The sequence below is a fragment of the Charadrius vociferus genome, unplaced genomic scaffold, assembly GCF_000708025.1.
Source record: "Charadrius vociferus isolate BGI_N301 unplaced genomic scaffold, ASM70802v2 scaffold27, whole genome shotgun sequence".
Taxonomy (NCBI): Eukaryota; Metazoa; Chordata; class Aves; order Charadriiformes; family Charadriidae; genus Charadrius; species Charadrius vociferus.
In genome coordinates, this window is record NW_009649173.1 from 492,770 (window position 1) to 513,969 (window position 21,200).

At 46.9% G+C, this 21,200-nt stretch overlaps 1 protein-coding gene across 1 annotated transcript in view; it reads right to left on the reverse strand.

Annotated features, from left to right (window-relative positions):
• The window catches only part of CACNA1H (calcium channel, voltage-dependent, T type, alpha 1H subunit), a 252,953-nt gene that overhangs the window by 92,551 nt on the left and 139,202 nt on the right, over positions 1-21,200 (reverse strand). Inside the window, exons 5-6 of the mRNA XM_009888554.1 lie at positions 19,080-19,239; positions 9,658-9,973 (exon numbers count right to left, since the gene is read on the reverse strand). Of these exons, the coding sequence (XP_009886856.1) occupies positions 9,658-9,973; positions 19,080-19,239 (476 nt within the window). The remainder of the gene's footprint in view (positions 1-9,657; positions 9,974-19,079; positions 19,240-21,200) is intronic.

Genomic DNA, 21,200 nt, shown 5'->3' on the forward strand with positions numbered 1-21,200 from the left:
TCTTAAATATTTTTTGGAACCAAGTCAAAGGCATCTGCACTGGTGCAAGGTTCACTGCTGCAATGCACAGTTTGATCCTACACACTTATTCTCAGACCAGATGAACTCAGAGGGAAAGCTAGCATCTTTTGCTATTCTCCCCAAAACACCGATATATTTTTTTCAGTGTTGCATTATCTACTGTTCCTCCCTTGGGGCACCCCGAATGCAATATCACCTACTTCGCTAAGCAGAAATGACTTCCCCCTCTCTTCAGTTTCCAATCTGATTAATCCAGTTGACTGCAGCTCCAGCATTTGGCCCTTCAAGCCCTTTATAGATGTCTTCCAAGGACCTGAAGCACCTTTCTTGTGCTTTCCAATCTCAGCAATCCATTCTCAGTAATTAAATTCTGTTCAAGCCATGGTTGTTCACAGACAGACATATTAAACAGTGTCTCCAAATGTACCAGTTCAAAGCTTCCAATAAATGCAACATACAATTATTTATCAACAGAGATAAGATGGCAAGAAACACGTTTCCTAATTCTGCTCTGATGAAAAAGATGTGCAAGATACGTGGCACACTAAAATTTGCAGCTGCAGGGAAATAGCTGAAAGATTCAATTAAGATGATTGGCAAGGTTGTCCTAGAGGGTGCTGCCAACCGTAATCACATGCTACAGACCCAGTGGGAAAGGAGATGTTGCCGTCTTAGCAGAGGGAAATGATTTTTGCCTTCGAAGGACTGAGACTCTGGGCAGAGAACAAAGCTGTCCTCTAACCCATGGGAGATCCCGTATGATGCTCAGTCTGATTCTCCTTGCTTGCTCATTCAGTCTTTTACCTCTTACAGAGCACACGCAGGGATGGGATAAATCATTTGTCTCCCATTAATACCTATGAGGCTGAGTACCAAAGCCCCGAGACTTGTGTCTGATCCTCTCTCCCATCAGCACAAGGATTTAATGGAAAGCTCACTCAAGTGAACATAAAGATAGATTTTGACTTTGCTGATCTTTGGCTTGGACACCATTCATGCAGTCCCCAGTCAGGAGCTCGCTGATCACCATACTACTATGAGCAGGATGAGAGTAGAGAATCCAATTTTTATTTTTTTAATGCCTTCTCTTCTGTGATTCTGATCCTCCTGGTTTGCTCATGCCACAATAATTTCATCAGTTGTAACAAAGATGCTCGTCTGATTTATAGTAGCATAATTGGGGACAGAATCAGGTCTTCTAGTTAAGCTAATCAGAATCAATCTAAAACTCCAGAGTGAAAACCATAAGAGAGATGTAGATTAAAGATGCTGGCAATTAACTCAGACCTCCTCGTTGTCCCCAGGGAGACAGGAGGTTTACATTGTTTTTTTCTGGGGTCACTTCAAAGGTCTCTGCAGAACAATTTCTTTTATTATGTCAAAAGTTTTCATCATAAAAATCCTTGTCTGAGCTCTGCCAAAATTTTTGCAAGGTCTTGGCTATAGTCCATTCAAGAGCAGGTTATTTTTTGCTTTAGTGTCAGTTAAGTAAAAGAAAAAAAGAATCATCTGGGCAAAAAAACCCAACACCCAAACTACTTTAATTAGTAAAGTCAAACACTGAATTACTTTCTGTGTATTAGAAAGCACTAATGGCTAGCGCCAGATGGACTGCTGCAGTCAGAAATCAACCTTGAGGTGCCACTAATCAATCGAGGAAAGTTTAGAAAATTACTGTGTGAAGTGAAGCTGAAAAGATTGTAAGAACCGAATGCACAGCATACGGAACTCCAGCCTAGCCCTGAGGCCTGATCTTTCTCATGGCAAGACTTCACTTCTGGGATTACTTGAACAAACTTCATTTGTAGAGACAGCCACCCTAAGCATGGGAATCAAAATCAGCACCACACACTTGGATCAAAACCCCTAAAAAGCATAGCTCTGGCAAACAGAAATTTCCTTGGTGGTTGATTTCAGAATTGCAGGTGCTTGTTCAACTCAGTGCCTGGCTGAAGCCGGAGAAGATAGAGATAAATAGAAACCCAAGTGTTTCCAAACCATTTGAAGTTTTCATCTTAATTGACATCTCTAATTTGCACTCAGCCTCTTTTTCTTTGGCCTAAATTGGTTTCTTTGGGGACAAGATGGGCATTAGCTGCATCAAAATCAATTACGCTGAGCCGAACAGCAACTCTGAAGACTGCCAGCATTATTTGGGTTTATTTACTTTTTATCTCATCATTTCCCTGGCCCTACTTCAAGGGTTTGTTTTTTTTTTATTTTTATAAACCTCATCAAGACAAGATCAAATGATATAAATTGTGAGAGCTATTAATTACCACGATGGTCTCCGTAAGTTTTATAAGGCCTTCAGTATTCATTTCTGAAAGCCTCTTATCTATTTATTCTGCCCTCTTGGGCATATTGATTTATAGAATCATAGAATGGTTTAGGTTGGAAAGGACCTTGAAGATCATCGAGTTCCAACCTCCCTGCCCAGCTAATAACGGAGTCTTCCTTTTCCGTATGCAGGGTGCTTGGCAGCTAATCAAATCACTCTTTTTGAAGCCAACTTCACAATTTTAATTATTTCTTCGCGACACATGTTGTTAAGTAACCTCGTGGTCAGAAAAACAGGTTTCGTTATATTCTGAGTAATGTCCTTTGAACAGATGCTTTTCCTTTCACTTCGAGGGCCTGCTTACTTTGCAGAGCGACTTTAGCCATTTCTTTATAAGTGAAGAGTCTTGCAAAGCATGTGTCTATCTGCTCGGAAAAGTGGTCCCCGCAAAACAGAAAATAAAAGGGAACTGCGCAACCTGGCATTTGTTTGTGATTTGTGATCTCTCAAATTTGTTCCACATAGATGTGATCTCTGGTCAGCATTACCAGCTCGTCCAGCACAGCGGCTCTTGAAAAGCAGAGTGCAGCCAGTGCGCACTAAACTTGAGCATGTCACTGATGCTGTTATTGGTGACCCAAAACCTCATGAAAGTGAATCTATGGGCTTAAAAATGGCGTAAAAACTCAACAACTTTTGCTACAAAAGGAAGGTTAGTTGCCATCTCCGTTTCACACTAAATAACACAAGATCCCCATCCGACAGCAAAAGCATCACTGATTTCAGATGACTGCTGCTTACAACAAATCACATCTCAGTCCATATTCATGAGGTCTGATTTACTATGATAATTATCCCCTGTCTTCATTGTTTGTGTAAAGTATCTTATGCACAGGGAATGTATTTAACTGTTTAGCTTCAGCAATAATGAGTCCATTATCATAGAGAACACCATAAATCAGAGTTTTATCGCAGAGCAGAGCTGAAAGATGAAGAGTCTGCAATGAGAAGGGAACCAAAGCCAGACTGAGATCCTCGCTTACAGATGAGTGTACCATATAGCAATTATATGAATGACAGCGCTTCTCCAGACACCACTGTCTGGAACACAGCAGTAATTTGGGGTATTGGCCCAAATGGAAAAAGCAAGGGGTTTTGTTATTCACATTGTAACACCTTGTTTCAAAATATATTCAAGACTATTAGGGACAAAGGGTACACAGCTCCAAGCACAACTAGTCCTCTGTGCAGGACTATGACGCAAAACACATTTCAGGTGTCTAAGCTTTACCCATTCACACTAATCAGAGTGGAGGGGTAAGATTTCCCTGTAAGAATTGTTGATGCACCTCAAGACCAGTGGCTTTTTCATCACTTAACAGGATTCCGGATTAGGCCATGGCTTGCTGCAGGCACCCCTCTTTCTGCTCTGGATAAAAGAATCTGTGATTGAGGGACGATGAAACCCTTCCAAAGCTACAGAGTTTGCAGCAGGTTTCTGTGCCACCCTGGGTCCCTCCAATACCTCCCACAGGTTAGCAGACCCAGACCTGGAATCAGGATGACATCTCTGACTTGTGCTATATGGGATGATTCCTTCTAGATGAAGGAGGTTTTTCAAAAGTAACTAATCCTCTTGGAAGCACACTCTGAGATGCTTTAATGGGGCTGGATATTTTTAGATTGGGTATTTAGCATGAAAGCTCTTCAAATGCAGAAAACTATGTTTATTTGGCCAACCAAATAAAAAAAAAAAAAAGCAACACCAACAAAACTCAAACCCCGTCATTTAGAGTGAAATATTTTTGGTGATCCAAACCAAATCCAAGTCTAGTGACAAAGCATCATCTTAAAGCAGTGGAAATGAAAAACTTAGAACTCTTTTCTTGCCAAATTCAGCACAGATAAGCATTGTTGACACATATCTCCAGTTTAAAGAATGAACCATTTGACAAAAAAATAGTCCTTTTGGCCAAAACATTATCTACTCGATGAACTCTGAAAACATGGGCACCCAGTGCGACAGCTGCTGCTGAAAAACATGGCCCACAAAACTACATGTTGCACACACAAATACAATTGCAGTTGGAAGCCCTGAGGCTCTTTCACTTCCTTCTGCCTTAGTCTGCCTTTTGGCTGTTCCCCAAAATATTTAAGACCACTGAAAGTGGAAGAACAGAGGTTGCAGCAGACACGCAAGCAAGTGTATCAGTACCGCCTTGGGTACAATACTCTTGAGACACTGGCGTAACCATTCCTGAGTTGTCATTTTGTAAGGAACTTGGTTGAAGTACTCTGAGGTCCCAGCAACAACGCAAGAGAAACAGGCCCCAAAATGGTCCGTATTAATATCCATCTGAGTAACAGCCCAGCTAAGAAGATATGTGGGTAGGAACCAAGAGGAATGACTGCCATTTCTGTCCTGCCAGGAGGTTCCAGGGTGGAGGTTTGTGCTTACTCTAAGGGAAAGCAACGTTAGAGCTTCAGGTCTTCTCTCCTCAAACAAGATCTTTTCTTAACTGAGTGACAGTATGGATGAGGAGGGACTCCAAGCTCATTCGTGTATTTGGCCACAGAAGTGCATTGAAGTGCATGTCATTTTTCCTTTAATTCAAACCGAAGATATGGTTCCCATTATGGACTTAGCTGAAATATTTCCAGGCAAGTGAGAAATCCTCTGGGAAGGATTTCAACCATGATGTACAGAGGCTGAAAAACATGTGAAGTGGGCAACAGCTGTGGAACAGATCAGGGCACCAAACAACGGTGAAATGAGACAACTGAACCTTCCTCTTTCCAAACCTGACATCTCCCCCCAAGCTCTGTACCTTCTCAGCTGGCCCATCTACAGGCTCAGCTCGTAGGGGCGCAGGTCCTGCCAGAAGCTGAGTCAGCAACACAGAGACAAATCAAGCTCCTCATCAGCCCACAGCGCAGGGTCAAAAAGACTAAATCCTTGATTGGATTGAGATAGCTTACACAAGCTCCCAGGGGCTTTTTTTGACAAGCTAGAGCACAGAAGAGGTAACTTCACATCCAAACAAAAAGGCTATTTCGGCAGGTGGCCTGCAGCATATGGCCATCAGTGCCAGCTGTCGTACCTGCTCAGGCAGCCTGCCATCGCTTTAGGAGTAAAGTATCCCCAGAAGGACAAATGAAGGAAGAAGTGGGTGGCATCAGTTCCCCCCACTTTCCCACCTCAAACTTGTTCTTTTCTCCTCAGCTGGTCACCCACACCTTTGTGGCTGTAACATACCCCTAGCTTTGGTGAGACCACGTGCAAAGAGTTGTTCTCCATCTAAGCACGCTATCAAGATAACACCTTGAACTCTTGCTGCTGCTGACAGTTGCTTTAATGCTGCTTTATTTCCAGACATCTTTCTTCAGAAGGCGATTCAGCTTTTTCTTTCTTGGGCATTCTTATCATGTCGTGTGCCTGCTGGGCTGTCTTCAGCTTTCGTGAACACAACCAGGCTTTTTGTTGGGTTATTTTTTTTTTTTCCCCTGACAGCAGCAAGGGGGCTGCTGAATGCAAAACCGTCTCCTCTGAGAATTCCCTCGCTAGGGCCTTCTGATGATGGGCCAGAGATGTGTTACTTGTATGACTTGATTAACTTGTTAACTGATATGTCTTCTTAAGCGAAACCTTGTAGAAGCAACATGCGCTCAGAATAACATAAGCCAGAAACAGAATCATGAATCTGAGCGCTGCACCCAAGGACTGATTTCAAGAGGGTCTTTCATTAAGGAAGCCCCTTAGAAAATGCACCCACTTCTGAAAAACAAAATGTGAAGAGGAGGCTACAGAAAAGGTAACTCAGCCAGCACCAGCAGTGTCAGAGCCCCTCTGAACTGCCACACTCATATTGTCTTGTATTGGATGGATATTTCCAGAAATGTTTATGTAATTTTTTCCCGTACATTTGCTCTCAAAGTTCAGTCCTTCCAGCTACATCCTGAAAGGAGGCAAGGAGGAACAGCTTGTTCTCTTGATCTCATCTTGGTTCTGCCTAGCTGAATGTTATTGCTCCTTCAACTTTGCCTCACTAGTTTTGCCAAAAGCATTGCCTCCTGATGTAAAGTGCTATTATAAGTCTTACTTTTCTGGAAGTCAGACATGAAATCATCCAAGCAATGGTTTTGTGGTTTGCAAAGTAGCCTAAATCATCTCTTCTTCCCAAACTGTGTATCTCACCAGCCATCCAACCCTCTTTTGTTTTAATGGGTCTCTGCGTTCAGGCTTGGCCACTCCCAGACTGATGGTTAGGAAGGTGACAGTGTTTTGGTTGTTCCACTGAGACTGTCAGTAATTCAAATTAAATTGGACTTTGTTAGGTGGGTAATTCATCATTTGCAGTGTGACAACAATACCTGTAATTACTGCTTTTACTATTGTGGCTGAAATTCATGTGCAATAAAGGGATCTTTATATCATGTCAAACCTCACAGTTAATTTAGGTTCCATCTCCTTTCATTTATTTTGTAATAAGCTAATTAGTTCACATAATTTGCCACTGAACGTGCCTTTGTAACAAATATATACATGAATTAGCCTATTACACAACAAATGAGGGGAATCAAAACATGAATCACTTGCAGGATTACATAAGGAATTATTACTCTTTCAAACACCCATGGACACAGCCATCGTCTTTATTGCTTTAAGACTTTATTATTTACACTAGGTTGGTTCTCATGTCTGATGCCTTCGACTTACTCATCTGCTTGGAAGGTCAACAATGCATTTTGTTGTTTGGTACGCCCCGCTGGCACGTGCCAGGTTACTTGCAAGTTCAGGATCACTACCATGACATTAAATGTCTTTCAGCTTGGCTGCCTAAAGAGCTTGGCCATACTGCTAGCTGCCTGCCTTGGCGCACCATTCACAAGGACGTTTTGGAGTAGAGAACAGATTTCCCTGTCAAAATATGCTTTTGGTTTCGTTTGTTTGCAGTCTGCACAGTATCAAACTGCGCCCTTGGAAACTCTTGGGCACAACTTGCAGTCACTGCGCTTGCAAGCTTCCTTCCGAATCTCACCTGTGGGGCTCATTTCACCAACATCCCTTCTGACAGCTCTTAAACCATGCTAGATTTCCAACTCATTTGGGATAAATCATGAGGGATGCTCTATCCAGCTGAGTCTTAAGATTGCCATTATGCAAACTGGAGGCTTGCCAGACCTTGAGGTTCAGTCCACCATCATAACTCTTGCAAAGCACCACGTATTCATTATTTCCCAGAGGGGATCAGGACAATTGGACCTGTCTCATCCAGAACACAGCAGAGTGCGTTCTGCCCAGTAATTCAATACCAATTCACAGAGAAGCTCCTGAGCTACTAAACCCATCAGTTCTACTTTCTGCACTGCTTACTCCGAGGCGTCATCTAACTGCTGACCTGGTGCTACCCAGCTTCAACTATTAAATGTAATGAGAGTACAACACAATAGCTTTATTTGTTAAATGTTCTCTGCTTACAGCAATTGTTTTGATTGAGCACCCAACCTCTTGCAGTAATGATTTACTCTTTCCATATCAAAGTTAAGCAAGCACCTTACTCCCAACAGCTGCTTTACCTGGAGTTATATTCTTTTCAGCTTCTAAAAGTGAGTCCTACTTCTGAAAGGAATAAAGATGTAAGAAGAGTTTTGGTTGAAATACTCTTTAACATTTGGATGGCCTAAGCAGCACTAAAACCAATCATAAACCCCCTGGCAGCTGCCAAAATGATCTATGGATACAACATCCAACTTTGCCAGACGCTCCCCTCTGCCCAAAAGAATCAGTCGAAACCTCTGCTGCGGCTGGTTTATTCTTCCTGGCTTAAAACTGTACTTTTTCAGGCTGAGGAAATGAAATGCCAACATGAAATGAAAACACGCAGCCCGCAAAAAGGCTCAGGAAGCAAAAAGTAAGCAGGACCCCTCGAGAAGCACCTGCTCATTTTCAGTGCGCTACCACAGGCACTCTGCAACGCGCTGCCCTCTGCCCTTTCTCCAGTAAGAACATTGCCGCCCCATGGTGGGAGCCAGACGGGACCTCCTGGGAACATCCATCAAGCTCTGTCAAAGAACTATGCGAGAGCAGAAAAAGGAGAATGCAAGTGGAGCCGGAGACTTATCTACTACTCTCGCTTTGATTTCCCTCTTTCCTTTATGCAACACTCGCCACCAGTCAGGAATATTAAAAATTACTACGGCAGCTCCTCTCGACATACTAATTCCAGGAGAGAACCACAGCATTTTTAAAAACATAGCCTAGTAGAGACTTGGGATCTGTCTGAACCCTTCTGGATTCGGTTTTGAGCCTCTGACACCAGCAGCAGTGTGATTCAAGGTGTGCTACTGCAACAGCATGAGAGCAAACAAGATGCTCAGAGCAAGCAATCGCCCCTTTACAACTCCCAGATGAAAACTGAAAGTTATTAAGTTCATACTATAATATGAAACTAGAAGGAAATTCATAAATGGTATTTAGGGCTCTGAATGAGCAGTTATTCATCATTAACAAAACTAAAGGAACTTCTCTTTTAGGAATAGATGTCACCTACACTTCAGGAAGACTAAATAAAACAGGGCATCTAGGCAAAAGCATATGGAAATTTGTATTAAAAACAGGAAGCGCAAATTAAAAATGGAAAAGAGTACACGGATCATTTAAAATAGGCTAGCCCTAAGAGACCAGAGCCTCGGAACTGTGTAGGTGAGTTATCCAATGTTCCAGAGCTACAAATGCTTTAAAAATGCTTCAGTTGCTGGAGCATCACCTGTAAAGGCTCCCCACTTTGGTCTCTAGTGAAGAACTGTACAGGTGTGGATCAAGAGAGACTCCAAGTCCTCGAGTAGTATCTCTTCACAGGTATTCCAGCCAGAATGGACCGTTCGGATTATTTCTTCCTCCCTCCAGTTGTAATCTTAATCAGTACAACCCCGCAATTCTAGAATCAAGCCCAAACCACACCATCGAGCTAGTTCCTACATTTTAGAACGATATTAAGTCTTGCTTAAGGACTTGGACAACACTCTCCATTTCCTGATACTACAGCAATAAATAGACCCTAACTCTCAAAAATCCCTGGGATTTGTCCAGGTCTGATTTGCAGTGCTTTTGTCTGCCTCAAGAAGTATTCTCCCCCTCTTCTAAAATGCACTGGAAAAAATGGCTGTTCTCTCCAAATGCTCTCTTGCAACATTTGTGCAGGTTATTGTCTGATTCATTTACTCAGTGTGTCTTTATTTGCAGTTTCAGGCAGATGAAAGCAAATTCCTTTCTCCTCGGATGCATCTATCAAAACCTTCCCAAGCAAAAGATGACAAAACAAAAAGAAACAGAAAAATCTTTAGGAGAATCCTACCTGAAAAATAGCTATCCAGGCATATCCAATATTATCAAAATTGATAGCTCCGTTGTGTGGGTTTACGTCCCCTGCCATGCATACGTTGTAATACTGGTTCCAGTTTATGCAGGCGTTCCTGCTGCTGAAGTCAGGGTTGTATAAACTTGGGGTGTAGGAGTCCATGCTCAAGGTGCACTCCACCTTGTACTCCCTCCTGTTTGGGATGTTGGAGCATTTCTGCATGCCGTTTTCACGATGCGATGAGCAGATGAATGGATTCTCCTCCGCTTCGTCTGTTCGGTAGTACGGATGCAGGAAAGTAAGGTTGTATGTCCTGGAGGAGGAAAGAAAGAGAAGAATGAGGACAAGCAATGCACCCCTTGTTTCATCAGCAGCAAAAGGCGCTGGTTCCTGTCCCTGGTTTGGGTGCGTTATTTCTCCTTTGCCCTTCAGCCCTATCAGACTGGGGACAGCAAGTCACAGTTGAGATATCAGCCCCTACCTTTATCTACAAAGCTTTTTGCTTACAGCATCCTGTAAGGCACCAGTGATCTTGCAGTTAAATATCAGCCTGAGCTTTCCCAAGTGAACAGGGCAGTTGGAAGTTGAGATGAGAGGGTATAGAGAGGACAAACCCCAGCAGGCCAGGTGCTTCCCAAAAATCTAGGGAATTTTTTGTTTCCATCTAAGGATTTTAAGATCACTCTTCTGATGCTCAGAAGATGCTTTGGAAAAGCTGATGTCAAAGCAGCTTTCCAATAAATTTGCCCATCAGCACCTCTCCGGGATGAGTGAGCTGAACTTTAACAAGGAGAGGCTCAGCCACAGGCCATCTCAAATTCCTTCTGTACTTACATAAGAAAAAAAAGAGCCCACATTAATAGGAACTGTATGCTTACTGCATATCTGATTTAATTGGCCTGGATCAAGTTTATGGTTCTGTTACAGCTCAGATAAGCAAGTGCTCTAATTGCGGCATGGCAGGGATGCGCCTTTTCCCAAACCGTGCTCTGGGGCAGATCAGCGAGCGACCAGAGCCCAGGACTTTTCATGCTCTTTGATTAGCGTTAGTGAGACCCACCGGCACTCACACTGCTGAAGCACTGCTCAAAATGAGAAGGTGCAGAGTCCTAGAGCCGACTTTATCTGCTGTGTTCAGAGCCGCAGGGATCTAAGATGCTATATAATCAGTCAGGAGATAAGAGAAAAGGCAACACACAAATTATATGACCAAGTGAGATGTGGGTAGAAGATAAGCAGGTAATTCTTCAAGACAGGACAGCTGTATTTTTATCTGTTTCTAAATGTACCTAACTGTTGAATAAATTTGGCTCTAATGAGTGCCAAACTAGCGTTATTCCAGCCGATTGCTTGAAATTGCTCCCCAAAACCCTTGAGTGAAGCAAGAGTCACTCAGCAACTGCATTTTAAGGAGAGCGCAATTGCTGCAGGGCAGAGCTGAGGGGAAATTAACCCGAACAACTTTCCTGGGGAATTTGGTTCTCCATCAACGAATTACTTGAGATGGATGTTGAGGGTTCATCCAGCTTCAGGGGCAGGCAGGAGTAGCAAGGGAGAGGAACTGGGTATTGTTCACCGGTGATTAAATATATTCACCAGATATTGCCCTCCCACTGCAGCGTTCCCGCACCTCTAGACAAACCTGTGCTATCTTCCTCCCAGTTTCTATGCCTTAGATTCAAGAGACAAGGAAGAAACTTGAAAAATGTTTTTCCTCCAGGACTGCCTAAAAGCCTTCTCCTTCCCCTCCCACGAATTGGTTTCACTTGGAGGAAATTTCCATATAAAACAAGCTGAAGAAAAGGCTGAGTGCTACGCTAGCACGGTGTTTGCTAACAGATCAGACACTACAACCAGCAGAGTTTGTCACACAATGGGGGGTACCTCGGAGGCTGGCGGAGGATGAAAACGCACCAGGGTGCAGGGATGTGTCTGGGAGTGCTACTGACTGTGGGCAAAGACAGCCGGGGAACTTGAGAGAAGAAACAGAGGGAGGAGGAGACAAGACACCGGAGAAGTGACTTCTGCTAACTCACAAGTGGCAGGCAGAGCCCTGGCAGCTCTGTTTTGGCCTCAGTGGGTATGCTGAGAGGGGCTCAGTTCGCATGCAAAGGGCTCCTGCACCCTCAAATAGATGTGGTGGGGACCCCCCACACCTGGGACATCTCTGCTTACAGCCACAATGCCTGCCTCAGCCTGCTCACCCAGGGAGGTGCTGGGAGGGCTCTGCACCTCCATGAGACATGATGCAACCCAGGGCAGAGCCATCTCAGCCCCACCAGCCTCAGGAAGGACATTTTCTTCTAAAACCTCCAGGTTTGAGAGGCCATGGGTGCATGTCTCATTAGGCTCCTCCCAAGGAACTCAATAGCAGGTGCTCAGTAGCTCTGAAGTCTTTCAAATGGGACATTGGGATCATTCTATACCCTGTGATGGTGACAGGGGTCTAACATCCCCAGAGCTCAGACCAAGCCTGGACTACGCTGTGCACTGTAGGACACAGCAAAGTAGCATGGCCACAGGACTCTGGGTATGACCGGCTTCCCTGGCGCTGACTTCACCTCTCTTGAAAAGAGGACTTCATGGGTTACAGGCAAAGAGCTGCTCTAAGTTCCTAAGATGACGGCAGAAGAGGTCTCTTTTGCTACCTTCTCAAAGCAACTAGACTACAAACTACAACAGATTCTCCAGGAAAATTTGCTCCAGAGCCAGGTGGAGCTGTGACACTTAGCAAATACTTATTTCCTTCACCACCCTGAAAGCAACACCCCAGCACAACACCAGCAGCAGGCGTTTCTTGATCACAAACACCTTTTGGCAGCAGGCAGGACAGGAAGGCTCAGCACACTGCAGCTCATGGGCCAGCGTAATTAGGATTCTACCCAGAGCAAAGCTGGACTTGCAGAGGGAGATGGACCATCTGGAGGGATGATTGTGTAATTAGCAGCTACGGCTGCACACACTCCTTTCCTGGGAGCAGTTTCGTGTTTAGATGCAGACATGCACATGCCCGTGCCAAGAACACTGACCATGGAAGAAGTGCTCAGACAGAACGGCTGATGCATCAGCTGATGCTCCGCTCCAGTCTCACACCCAAGCTCCCCTGTGAGCCGTCTCTCCACCACAGCACAACGTACACAACATCCAGTGCTTCACGCGACTCGGCAGCTGTCTGCCCTCCCAGCTGCTGGACTCTCATACGTGTTCATTGTCCCAAATTAATCATCTCTATTTCAGCCCCCAGAGCTGATCTCTGATCTCCTGATATGCCCACCCCCGCTGGGCAAGCTGGACAGGGAGACAGTTAGCCAGAGAGCAGTGTGCCAGCCAATTCTGCTGGAGCCCACGCACCCAGTTTCATCGCAGGGAAGGGACACAACCAGGCTGGGGACCTACAGGACCGATCCTCCTCCCGTGCAACGCTTCTCTATTCACTACACATTTCAACTCCAAAGGCCTGTAATGAGCCACATACACAGATTTGAGAGGCTGCGTTTCCCCTGAGTCACCATTTAGGAGGCCTTGGGCTGAAGGAGAAAAACTGCCTGCAGACACAGCGCCCTGGGCTGTCGTCTAATAAGCTGCATAGAAAAAAAAAAAATCTGGGCATAATCCCTCTGGAGAACCAAAAGAATGACATACTTTGGTGGCGGTGAGAGGAAAATAAAACTAGGAAAACAAAGCACAGCTTGACTGCGAAGGGTGGATGAAGCTTGATTTGGTTCTGCTGCTGCCTAACTGATTTTGTCCTCCCTTTTCTCTGCGTTGCTCATTTTTGCAACTGTCCCCCAGATCATTTACGAGCTAAAAGAAAGTCCTCCCTGTGACAGGCCAAAATCAGTCACACGGGGGCAAATTTCTGCCCAACCCTTTTCAAGACCTTCCCTCTTCCATGTCTGCCCTGGGCACAGAGACACCACGAGCATCCGCCCGTGTGGGAGGGACCTGCACGATGCCGTGGCATCACCAAACACAGCAGGGAAGGGACACACCAGCTGAGAGCAAGCACTGCAAATTTAAGACTTTCTTCTAGTTCCTCTGCTTGATGACCCTGCTGGCAAAACCGAAAAGGGGAAAGAAGGAAGGAGAGCAAGGATAAGAAACAACAGTGCTGCAGAATGAGGGAATCCCCGATATCCACAAAATAAATGAATCGGCTCTGCCAAAACCATCTACCTCCACATGCAGGAAAGGTCAATCCGACTTCCTTGTTACTTGCCAACAGGCATAGTCCAAATAACTTATTAATGGTAATGAACCCGCTAATCACGAGACCCTTGCGCTCTGGGGAAAAGACATGAGAAACTAAGCCCTAGAATGGATCTTGTTATCACATTAGAAAGGATTAACACCCCTTTCTCGGCCAGCTGCCCAGTACACATCTTTCTCTGGGCTTGCAGCAGCTTTGCAATGCATTTTCCTTCCTCTGTCCCCAGGCATGTTCATGTGCAGGAAGGACAACAGTGGGGCAGGAAAGTCCATCCTCTCCTATGTCAAAGGAGGCTGAACAGTTATTCTCTGCGGCATCTTCCCCCGGGTTCAGTCCTCCCAGCCCAACCATCCCAGGCAGGACATCATCCACGACTGCTGGAGTAGTGTGTGTGCGCTGAGCACGATCCTGCTGCAGCTTTCCGAGGAGCAGGGGAATCACAGAGTAATACCAGGTTGGAAGGGACCTCAAGGATCATCTGATCCAACCTTCTTGGCAAAGGAGGAGAGGGAAAAGGTGGAGGAAACTCAGCACCAAGCAGGATCTGTTCCCTGCAGAGGAGGTTGCTCTCTGGAGGAAACCCTGCTGACAACCCAGTGTTGCAGCACGGAGTGATGCCGGGAGGAGCAATTAAGCAGAACTCAGAAGTACCTTTCAGACAAACTCGGAACTGTCTGCCTTGGCTGTCTGTGCCTTCTCGCAGCTCTACAAAAGCCAAGGAGCCAAAGGCGGTACAATGCCAAGCAGGTACGGAGTTAATTAAGACTGAAGTGCTCACATTATAACTGTCCTGCAGCATTAGATAAATACAAAGCACTTCACAGCTCTCTTCCTTCTCCTACTTCTAACCCACTGAGTTCCTTGAAAGGCTCCAGGAGGGGGAAAACGTTCCCCGGCATAACAACATACAAGTAAGGAGCAGCTCCAGCAGCAACAACCCAGACAAGCTGGGGGTGACCCAGTTCCTTTATTTACAGTGATAGCAACTCATGATGGCAGGAGGGAGCCAGAAGGGCTTCGTGGGGGAGACACGCATCCTGGAACTCTTACAGATAAACTGCTGGCTTCTCTTGCCCTTCGCACGCATGCATACTGAACCTTCTTCTCTCGGACCAGACCAACCAAAAAGCCCTTGTGAAATTCCCTCTCCAGCTCCCACTGCCAGGGATCTCCTGCACTCGCTCACACAGCAGTGGAGACCATCCTGGCACTGCTGTTCCCCACTGGCCGTGCAATGCCAGGGGAAGTACAGTCCGGGCAGAGAGCTCCCCTGGGGTTTGAAGACGTGTCTGAGCCACTACAGACCTCTGAAGCACCACGCTGGTCTCCAGGGCTGGCTGAGGAGTGACAGCTTCTCACATGTCCTGAACAGCAGTGACCCACTCCAGTTTATTGCTCGCCAATTCGCTACTGCAACAGCCCAGTGACTACCTGTGGTTCCTTCAAAGTCACTGCTAAAAGAGTCCTTAATAAAACAACCTCCTTCCAGCACGATTTTGCATTGCAACAGTGCAATTTTCAAAGTGAGAGACAAAGCAGTTATTTCCAGTGCACCTCAAAGAAGTCCCCACATTTTTATCAGAATGTACTATATTTAAAAATAGTTTCTTTACTTGAAGCAGCCAACTTTCAAGGGGGATTTAAAAGAAAAGGTTTCCACAGGAAGAATGATGGCAAAATCAAAGTCAGTTCTTCCAACTGATGCCTGCTGTAAAGTTGAACGGCCCAGAAAGCCGCTGGCCGCGAGCATGCAAAGAAACATGCAGCAGATGAGAAACTATATTTGAAGCACCAGTCTCTGAGCTCGCTTACACTTGCTTTACTCCAGAAAAGCTTTGGGGCTATGACCTTTCCCTGCTTGGCACCCTGGATTGCATTCAGATGCTCACCCTCGCTTTAAAACCAGTTCTGGTTTCATCTGGGAGGGTTTGACACCACCGCCAAGGTGAGCCCTGCCCAGATCTTCCTGTTTATGGGGTGGTAAGGAAAATCTGAACCAGGACCATCATCTGCTCAGCCCCAGCCCAGGTGCACAGCACGCCTGTCCATCCTTCAGACCCCGCTGAACCACTGGTACACATTTTAGGCTGAGGACACCACCACTGGGATTTAATGGGACTTGGCAGACAAAACTAAATAACCAGAATCTCATCCCCCCTTTCCCACAGAGCTCTATTCTGTTTACTTCTAACCAAAACCGGAGCTTAATTTTAATCCTGCATCCCCTGTGTGAAGCTTCTTTTGTTGGTTTTGTTATCTTTGGCAGCTCTCCCTGGAAGGGGGTGGATGGTCAGGGCTCTCCAGCACTCATGTCGATCACGAGGACAGAGTGATGGACCCTCTCCAGTCCAGCCCTGGGCTTGACTTTGCCTATATCACCACACTTTCTTGTGGGCAGATGGCACCTTGCTGCTGGTCAGCAGGACCTTCTGGTTTGGGGCCAGTGCTGTATATTTTAGCCCTTTACAATAACAGAATAATGTAACCCTGAAGTGCTTTCCCTGTTACTGCCACACCAAAGTCACTCCATGCCTTTTCTCCCAACCTAACTTGCTGTTGGGGTGTTAAAGACCACTGCAGGGGTGAACTATATCCTGCTGCCTGGAACTATGGGTTCAGGAGAATGAATCTGGAATAACAGAAAAGATGGGAATAGTTTCATCCGGATTCCCCAAAACTTTCACAGCCAGCTCCAATCAACCTGCGGTAGTTTCTGGCTGGAAATGGAGGGACTGGTTTGTTGCAGCCAGGTGCCTCAGGTCTAAAGCTAACCCAGCAAAACACAGACCAAGACAGTAGCTTCAGCCTGGGTGATGGTACCAGAGCAACTTATGTTTGTTATGCTGATACTGGGACCAGCAGAGCTGGAATAGACCTGTCCTGCAACAGAGCATGCCAGAAACCTCGTTTGTCCAAATTTCTCTGGAATGCTCCAACTTTGTTCACAACATCAGCATCAGGCAACAAGACTTGGGCACAGGCAACGGATAGCCTACAGCCAGCCAAATTCACCACTACCTGCTGCTGGGGGGCACCCAGGAACCAGTGCAGAGCTGTGGCGATGCGGGAAGGAGAAGATCTCTTACAAACCTCCTGCCTCTTCAAACACAGGTCCTGAGGCTTAGCACAGGGAGCCTGATTTTGCCTTCAGTGACCCGGACCAGGACCCTGATAAGAAAATCCTGCGATGCCTTTGATGCTGCTAATGGCCATTACATAACAGCCCGCCTTCCCTGGGCTGCTTAATATCTCTACTTAGCAAACGTTTCCCCTGTGGTTAATTTTAAAAGCTCCACATTGCAGGAAATCACACAGTATTTTAGAAACCTGGTCAAAGAGATGAGAGGGACTCGCTGAAGCTAATTACAGCTCTGCACTCCTTGTGCTCAAAGCACTGCCTGCACATGGTGCCTGCCCCGTGCAATGAGGCCACCCGAGAATGGCTTTAACACCACTTTTTGGGTTTTTTAATGACAGCTAAGGAGTTACTCTGAGTGACAGAGGGTCTTGGTGACCAGCAAATACCTGCTGTGGGTGCAGGAGAGAGCTTGCAAGGTTGGAGCATCAGGATGCGGGAGCAGAAGCGCGCACACACGGCAGACTCATTGATTTTCTGCCTTACAGCATCTCTGATGGGATGAGTAAGTGCCATCAGAGATGGTCCGCAGCACAGAGAGAGGCTCAGAGAGCTGAAAGCCACAGGGCTAATCAGTGAGAGGACCTGGGGTAGAACTGAGGGATAATCTCTGCTTGTCTTCCAGACACAACACAAGTTGTAGACAGCAGATGATTACAAACAGATATAATTGCAAGCTCTATCTTCTCTTACAGAGCTAGAGTTGCTCCGATTAGCTGGTCTCGGGCATTTCCTCACCTCTGAGCCACTGACATCTCCAGCAGTCTCTGACAGGAGCCCTTCAGAAGGGCTTTCCCAGGCATACCTCCCTTTTCTGTGGAAGCTGGCAGGCCGCACTTGGTTTCGATCCTTTTGCTGTGCTGATGGGTGCTAAGGTGCGTCCTTACATTGCACCTCTGAAGGGGCAAGTGCAGAATAGCCCAAGCTCAGTACGATGCTGAGGGATTGCCAGGCAGCAGCGAGAGCAGGGGCATGTTCCACGGCAGGGGATGAGCCAGGAGCCAAAGGTCATCCCAGCACCAGCAGCACACGTATAGACAGAGCCCAAACGCAGCAGGCAGAGCTTAGGGCTAGCAGCAGGGTCCATTTAAAGTCCAAGACGTGGCAAGTGATGAACCAGATCCAGAACCCATCTGTGGAACTAAGGCAGGAGCCAAAGAAACCAGGAACAAAGGCAGAGGTGCAGACAGGCACACCAACAGCACAGCTCAAACCAGGACTGAGAGCCACAGGCTGACCTTAAATAGAGCTCCTGGGCCATGGGTAGGGTGTGGGTCTCTGGTGAGGCTCATCAGACCAATTAAGACCTATTAGCACTCTGAGCACCTGGCAGGGATGCTGGTCCATGCAACTGCCTAGCTTGGAAGAACCAAAAAGAGCAGGTGATCAAATGTGCTGCCCGTCCCCGATGCCGGTGCCAGACTGAGAGGAGTATACAAATGTCTTAAATGCCTTTCACATCAAGCTTCTTATCTTAATACACCTACAAAGATTTATTTGTGTGTTTCAGCAGCATCTCCATGGTGCTGCCTGTACCAGCGTGAGGAACATCTCATCAACCCCCTGCCAGGTGGTGTGGCGTGCTAAGTGACCTCCCAGACCAGTACAGTTTTGGGGACTGGCAATTTTAGGAGAGCTGTAATGCTTTTACTTGTTCTAAATCCTTAAATTCTCAGAGTCAGGGATCTCAGCTTCCTCAGACAGAGATAATCCAAACCACTAACATCCTTGTCCTTCAGGTGCAGAGGAAAAACATGAGAAAGCCACTCCAAACCCTCAGAAACCTGCTGAAAAAGTGTTTGGTTTTTTTTTTTTTTTTCATTAAAAAAAAAGTACCTAGCCAGACCCGGGGTCCTGAAGCCAACAACCTTGTGAACCAAGATGATGGCCCTGTTTAGATCTGCCATTGCAGCTGTGCAGCATGGTCATGCTCTCATCCACGTGCTGCTGGATGTGGCCCTGGCTGCATCCCGGCTGGACGCTAACCCTGCTGACCACCGGGATTTCTCCAGCAGGGGAGAGGGAGAAAAGAAGAAAAGGCGGAGATATTTTTTTTTGTTTTGCTGTACTTACATTGCAAAATTCTTGTCTAGGAAACACCTGTTTCTCAGCAGCCCTGCCCAGAGCTGCACACCAACAATCCCAAAGATGAAGAAGACAAAGAAGCACAAGAGGAGGACGTTGCCTAACATAGGCAGAGTATCTAACAGCAGGGTGACGAGTATTCGCATACCTGTGGGGAGAAGGAGAAAACAGGTTAGAGGAGCCCTTTGACAAGGAGAGTTTGAATGCCACACCGATCCCAGCTGCTCTCAGGCTTGGTCATGCAGCCAGCGCATCCTGGGCAGAGGAATTGGGATGTTTATGTTTTCCCCTAAACCTTAAGGCTGCAAAGGAAGGTAAAGAATGCAAAAGGCTTAGCAGCACACGGGAACAAACGGCGTATCTCCAAAGGGTGGACTTTGGAGTGGGATTTTCAGATGTTTTCAGTAACATGGCACTCAACAACAAGCAAACACGGGCAAAGCTGCAAGACAGCCTTTCCTGGAGAAACGCCCCCGCAAACCATCAGCCTCCCGAGAAATTGTCAAAATATATATTTATAAACACATTGAACATCTCTCCTGAATTACACACATTGTTCCCGTAAACAATACAGAGCCTTGTGTAGGATGATCGCTGCGGCTGCTCTCTGGGCCTCCGCCGTGGACCACTCCTCTTCCATGGAGGACTTGCTGGCCGCCACCGGCAGCTGAGAGCCATTCATGCTCCAAAGCTTGCAGGACTGCCAAGCAGGGGAGGCAGGAGAAATTTTTACTTTTTTAAGAAGGGAAAGCAGGATGCAAATGTTTCTTCCTCCAAGCAAAGCTCTCAGCTTTGCTCCCGGCTTTGCCTCCTCCTGCGCAGGCTGCTGGCAGACCTTCCCAGCTGGTCCCGCACCTCTCCACGAGGTTCCCTATGAACCTTTGTGCGGAGCAGGGGCTCCCCCAGCACCGTTGCTGCCACGGAAATGCTGATTTCTGTGCAACATCTTCCATCCTAAATAAGAAGACTGAGGAATGAGTCAACCTTGCAGAGCCTCAGCTAACCCTTGCATCTGTCCAGCATGCTCCCAGCATCACTGCCCAGGGGAGACTGGGCAAGGAGGCAGGGACTGGGATGGTACCTGGAGGCTGCCTTGTCTCACACATCAGGGCACCTTCAAACTCAAGGGTAAAACAGGAATAAAAAGGGAGTAATGACTTGCAGCTCAGCAGTTCAGTAGAGGCTAAATGAACCTCTGAGACACTGACCAGCCATCATTTCAGCAGCTGATAATTGATGGGAGGAGAACTAATGAAAAGAGGAAGAGACAAAGGCAAATGTTAAATTATAGAAAAGTATAAAACCAGAAACCGAGCCTCGGGAGGCCGGCGCTCAGCAGAGAGAGGCGTTCAAGTTTATGACATGGTGGAAATCAATGCAGCTGCTGGGTAAGGTGACACTACCGCCTTTGCGGGTATTTTATCCCACTAAAATGCCGCTCTGCGAACACCTTTTCCTGCCTGCCTGTGTGGAGCTTTTCCTCCCTCCATTTCCCCTAGCAGGATGCTGCTCTCCATTAGTCATCCCATCTGAACAGAGAGTGGCATTTACACTGACGCAGTCTCTCTTCCCCCACCAATTTCCACGTTGGCTCCCAAGTCATGCCTGATGCCTCTCCTGCTAACTCAAGTGACAATGCTGGGCTGCAACCTGGCATCTGTAGACCCCAGGGATGGGTGTTGGGAGGAGCAGGGTCTCCAGGAGAGCGGTGCCCGTCTGACCCGGCACCTCCCAGGCCATGGCAGGCAGCGCTAGCAGGAGCCGGAGCCCCATCACGCCGCTTTACCCGCCTCCTCGTGTCGCTCTGCCAGCGGAAACGCACCCCGGCCAAGCAGGGCCGGAGCCGACATTACCTTGTCAGCACAGCACGAGTGGATAAACTGCCCCGGCCAAGAAGTCTGCGCTAATAAATAATTAGGTGTGAGTAATAACCTCTGCATCCCAGGGCAAGAGCCTTTCAAGGTCTCCATGCCCAGCTGCATCTTGGCCCCAGCGTGGCTCCCTGCTGCTGGCGCCGGCAGCGGATGCCTCTCCGGAGGAGCCGCGATCCTGGCGCCCAGCCCCGTGCCAGCCCTGCCGGCTGCCCTCCAAACCCTGTCCCCCTGCTCC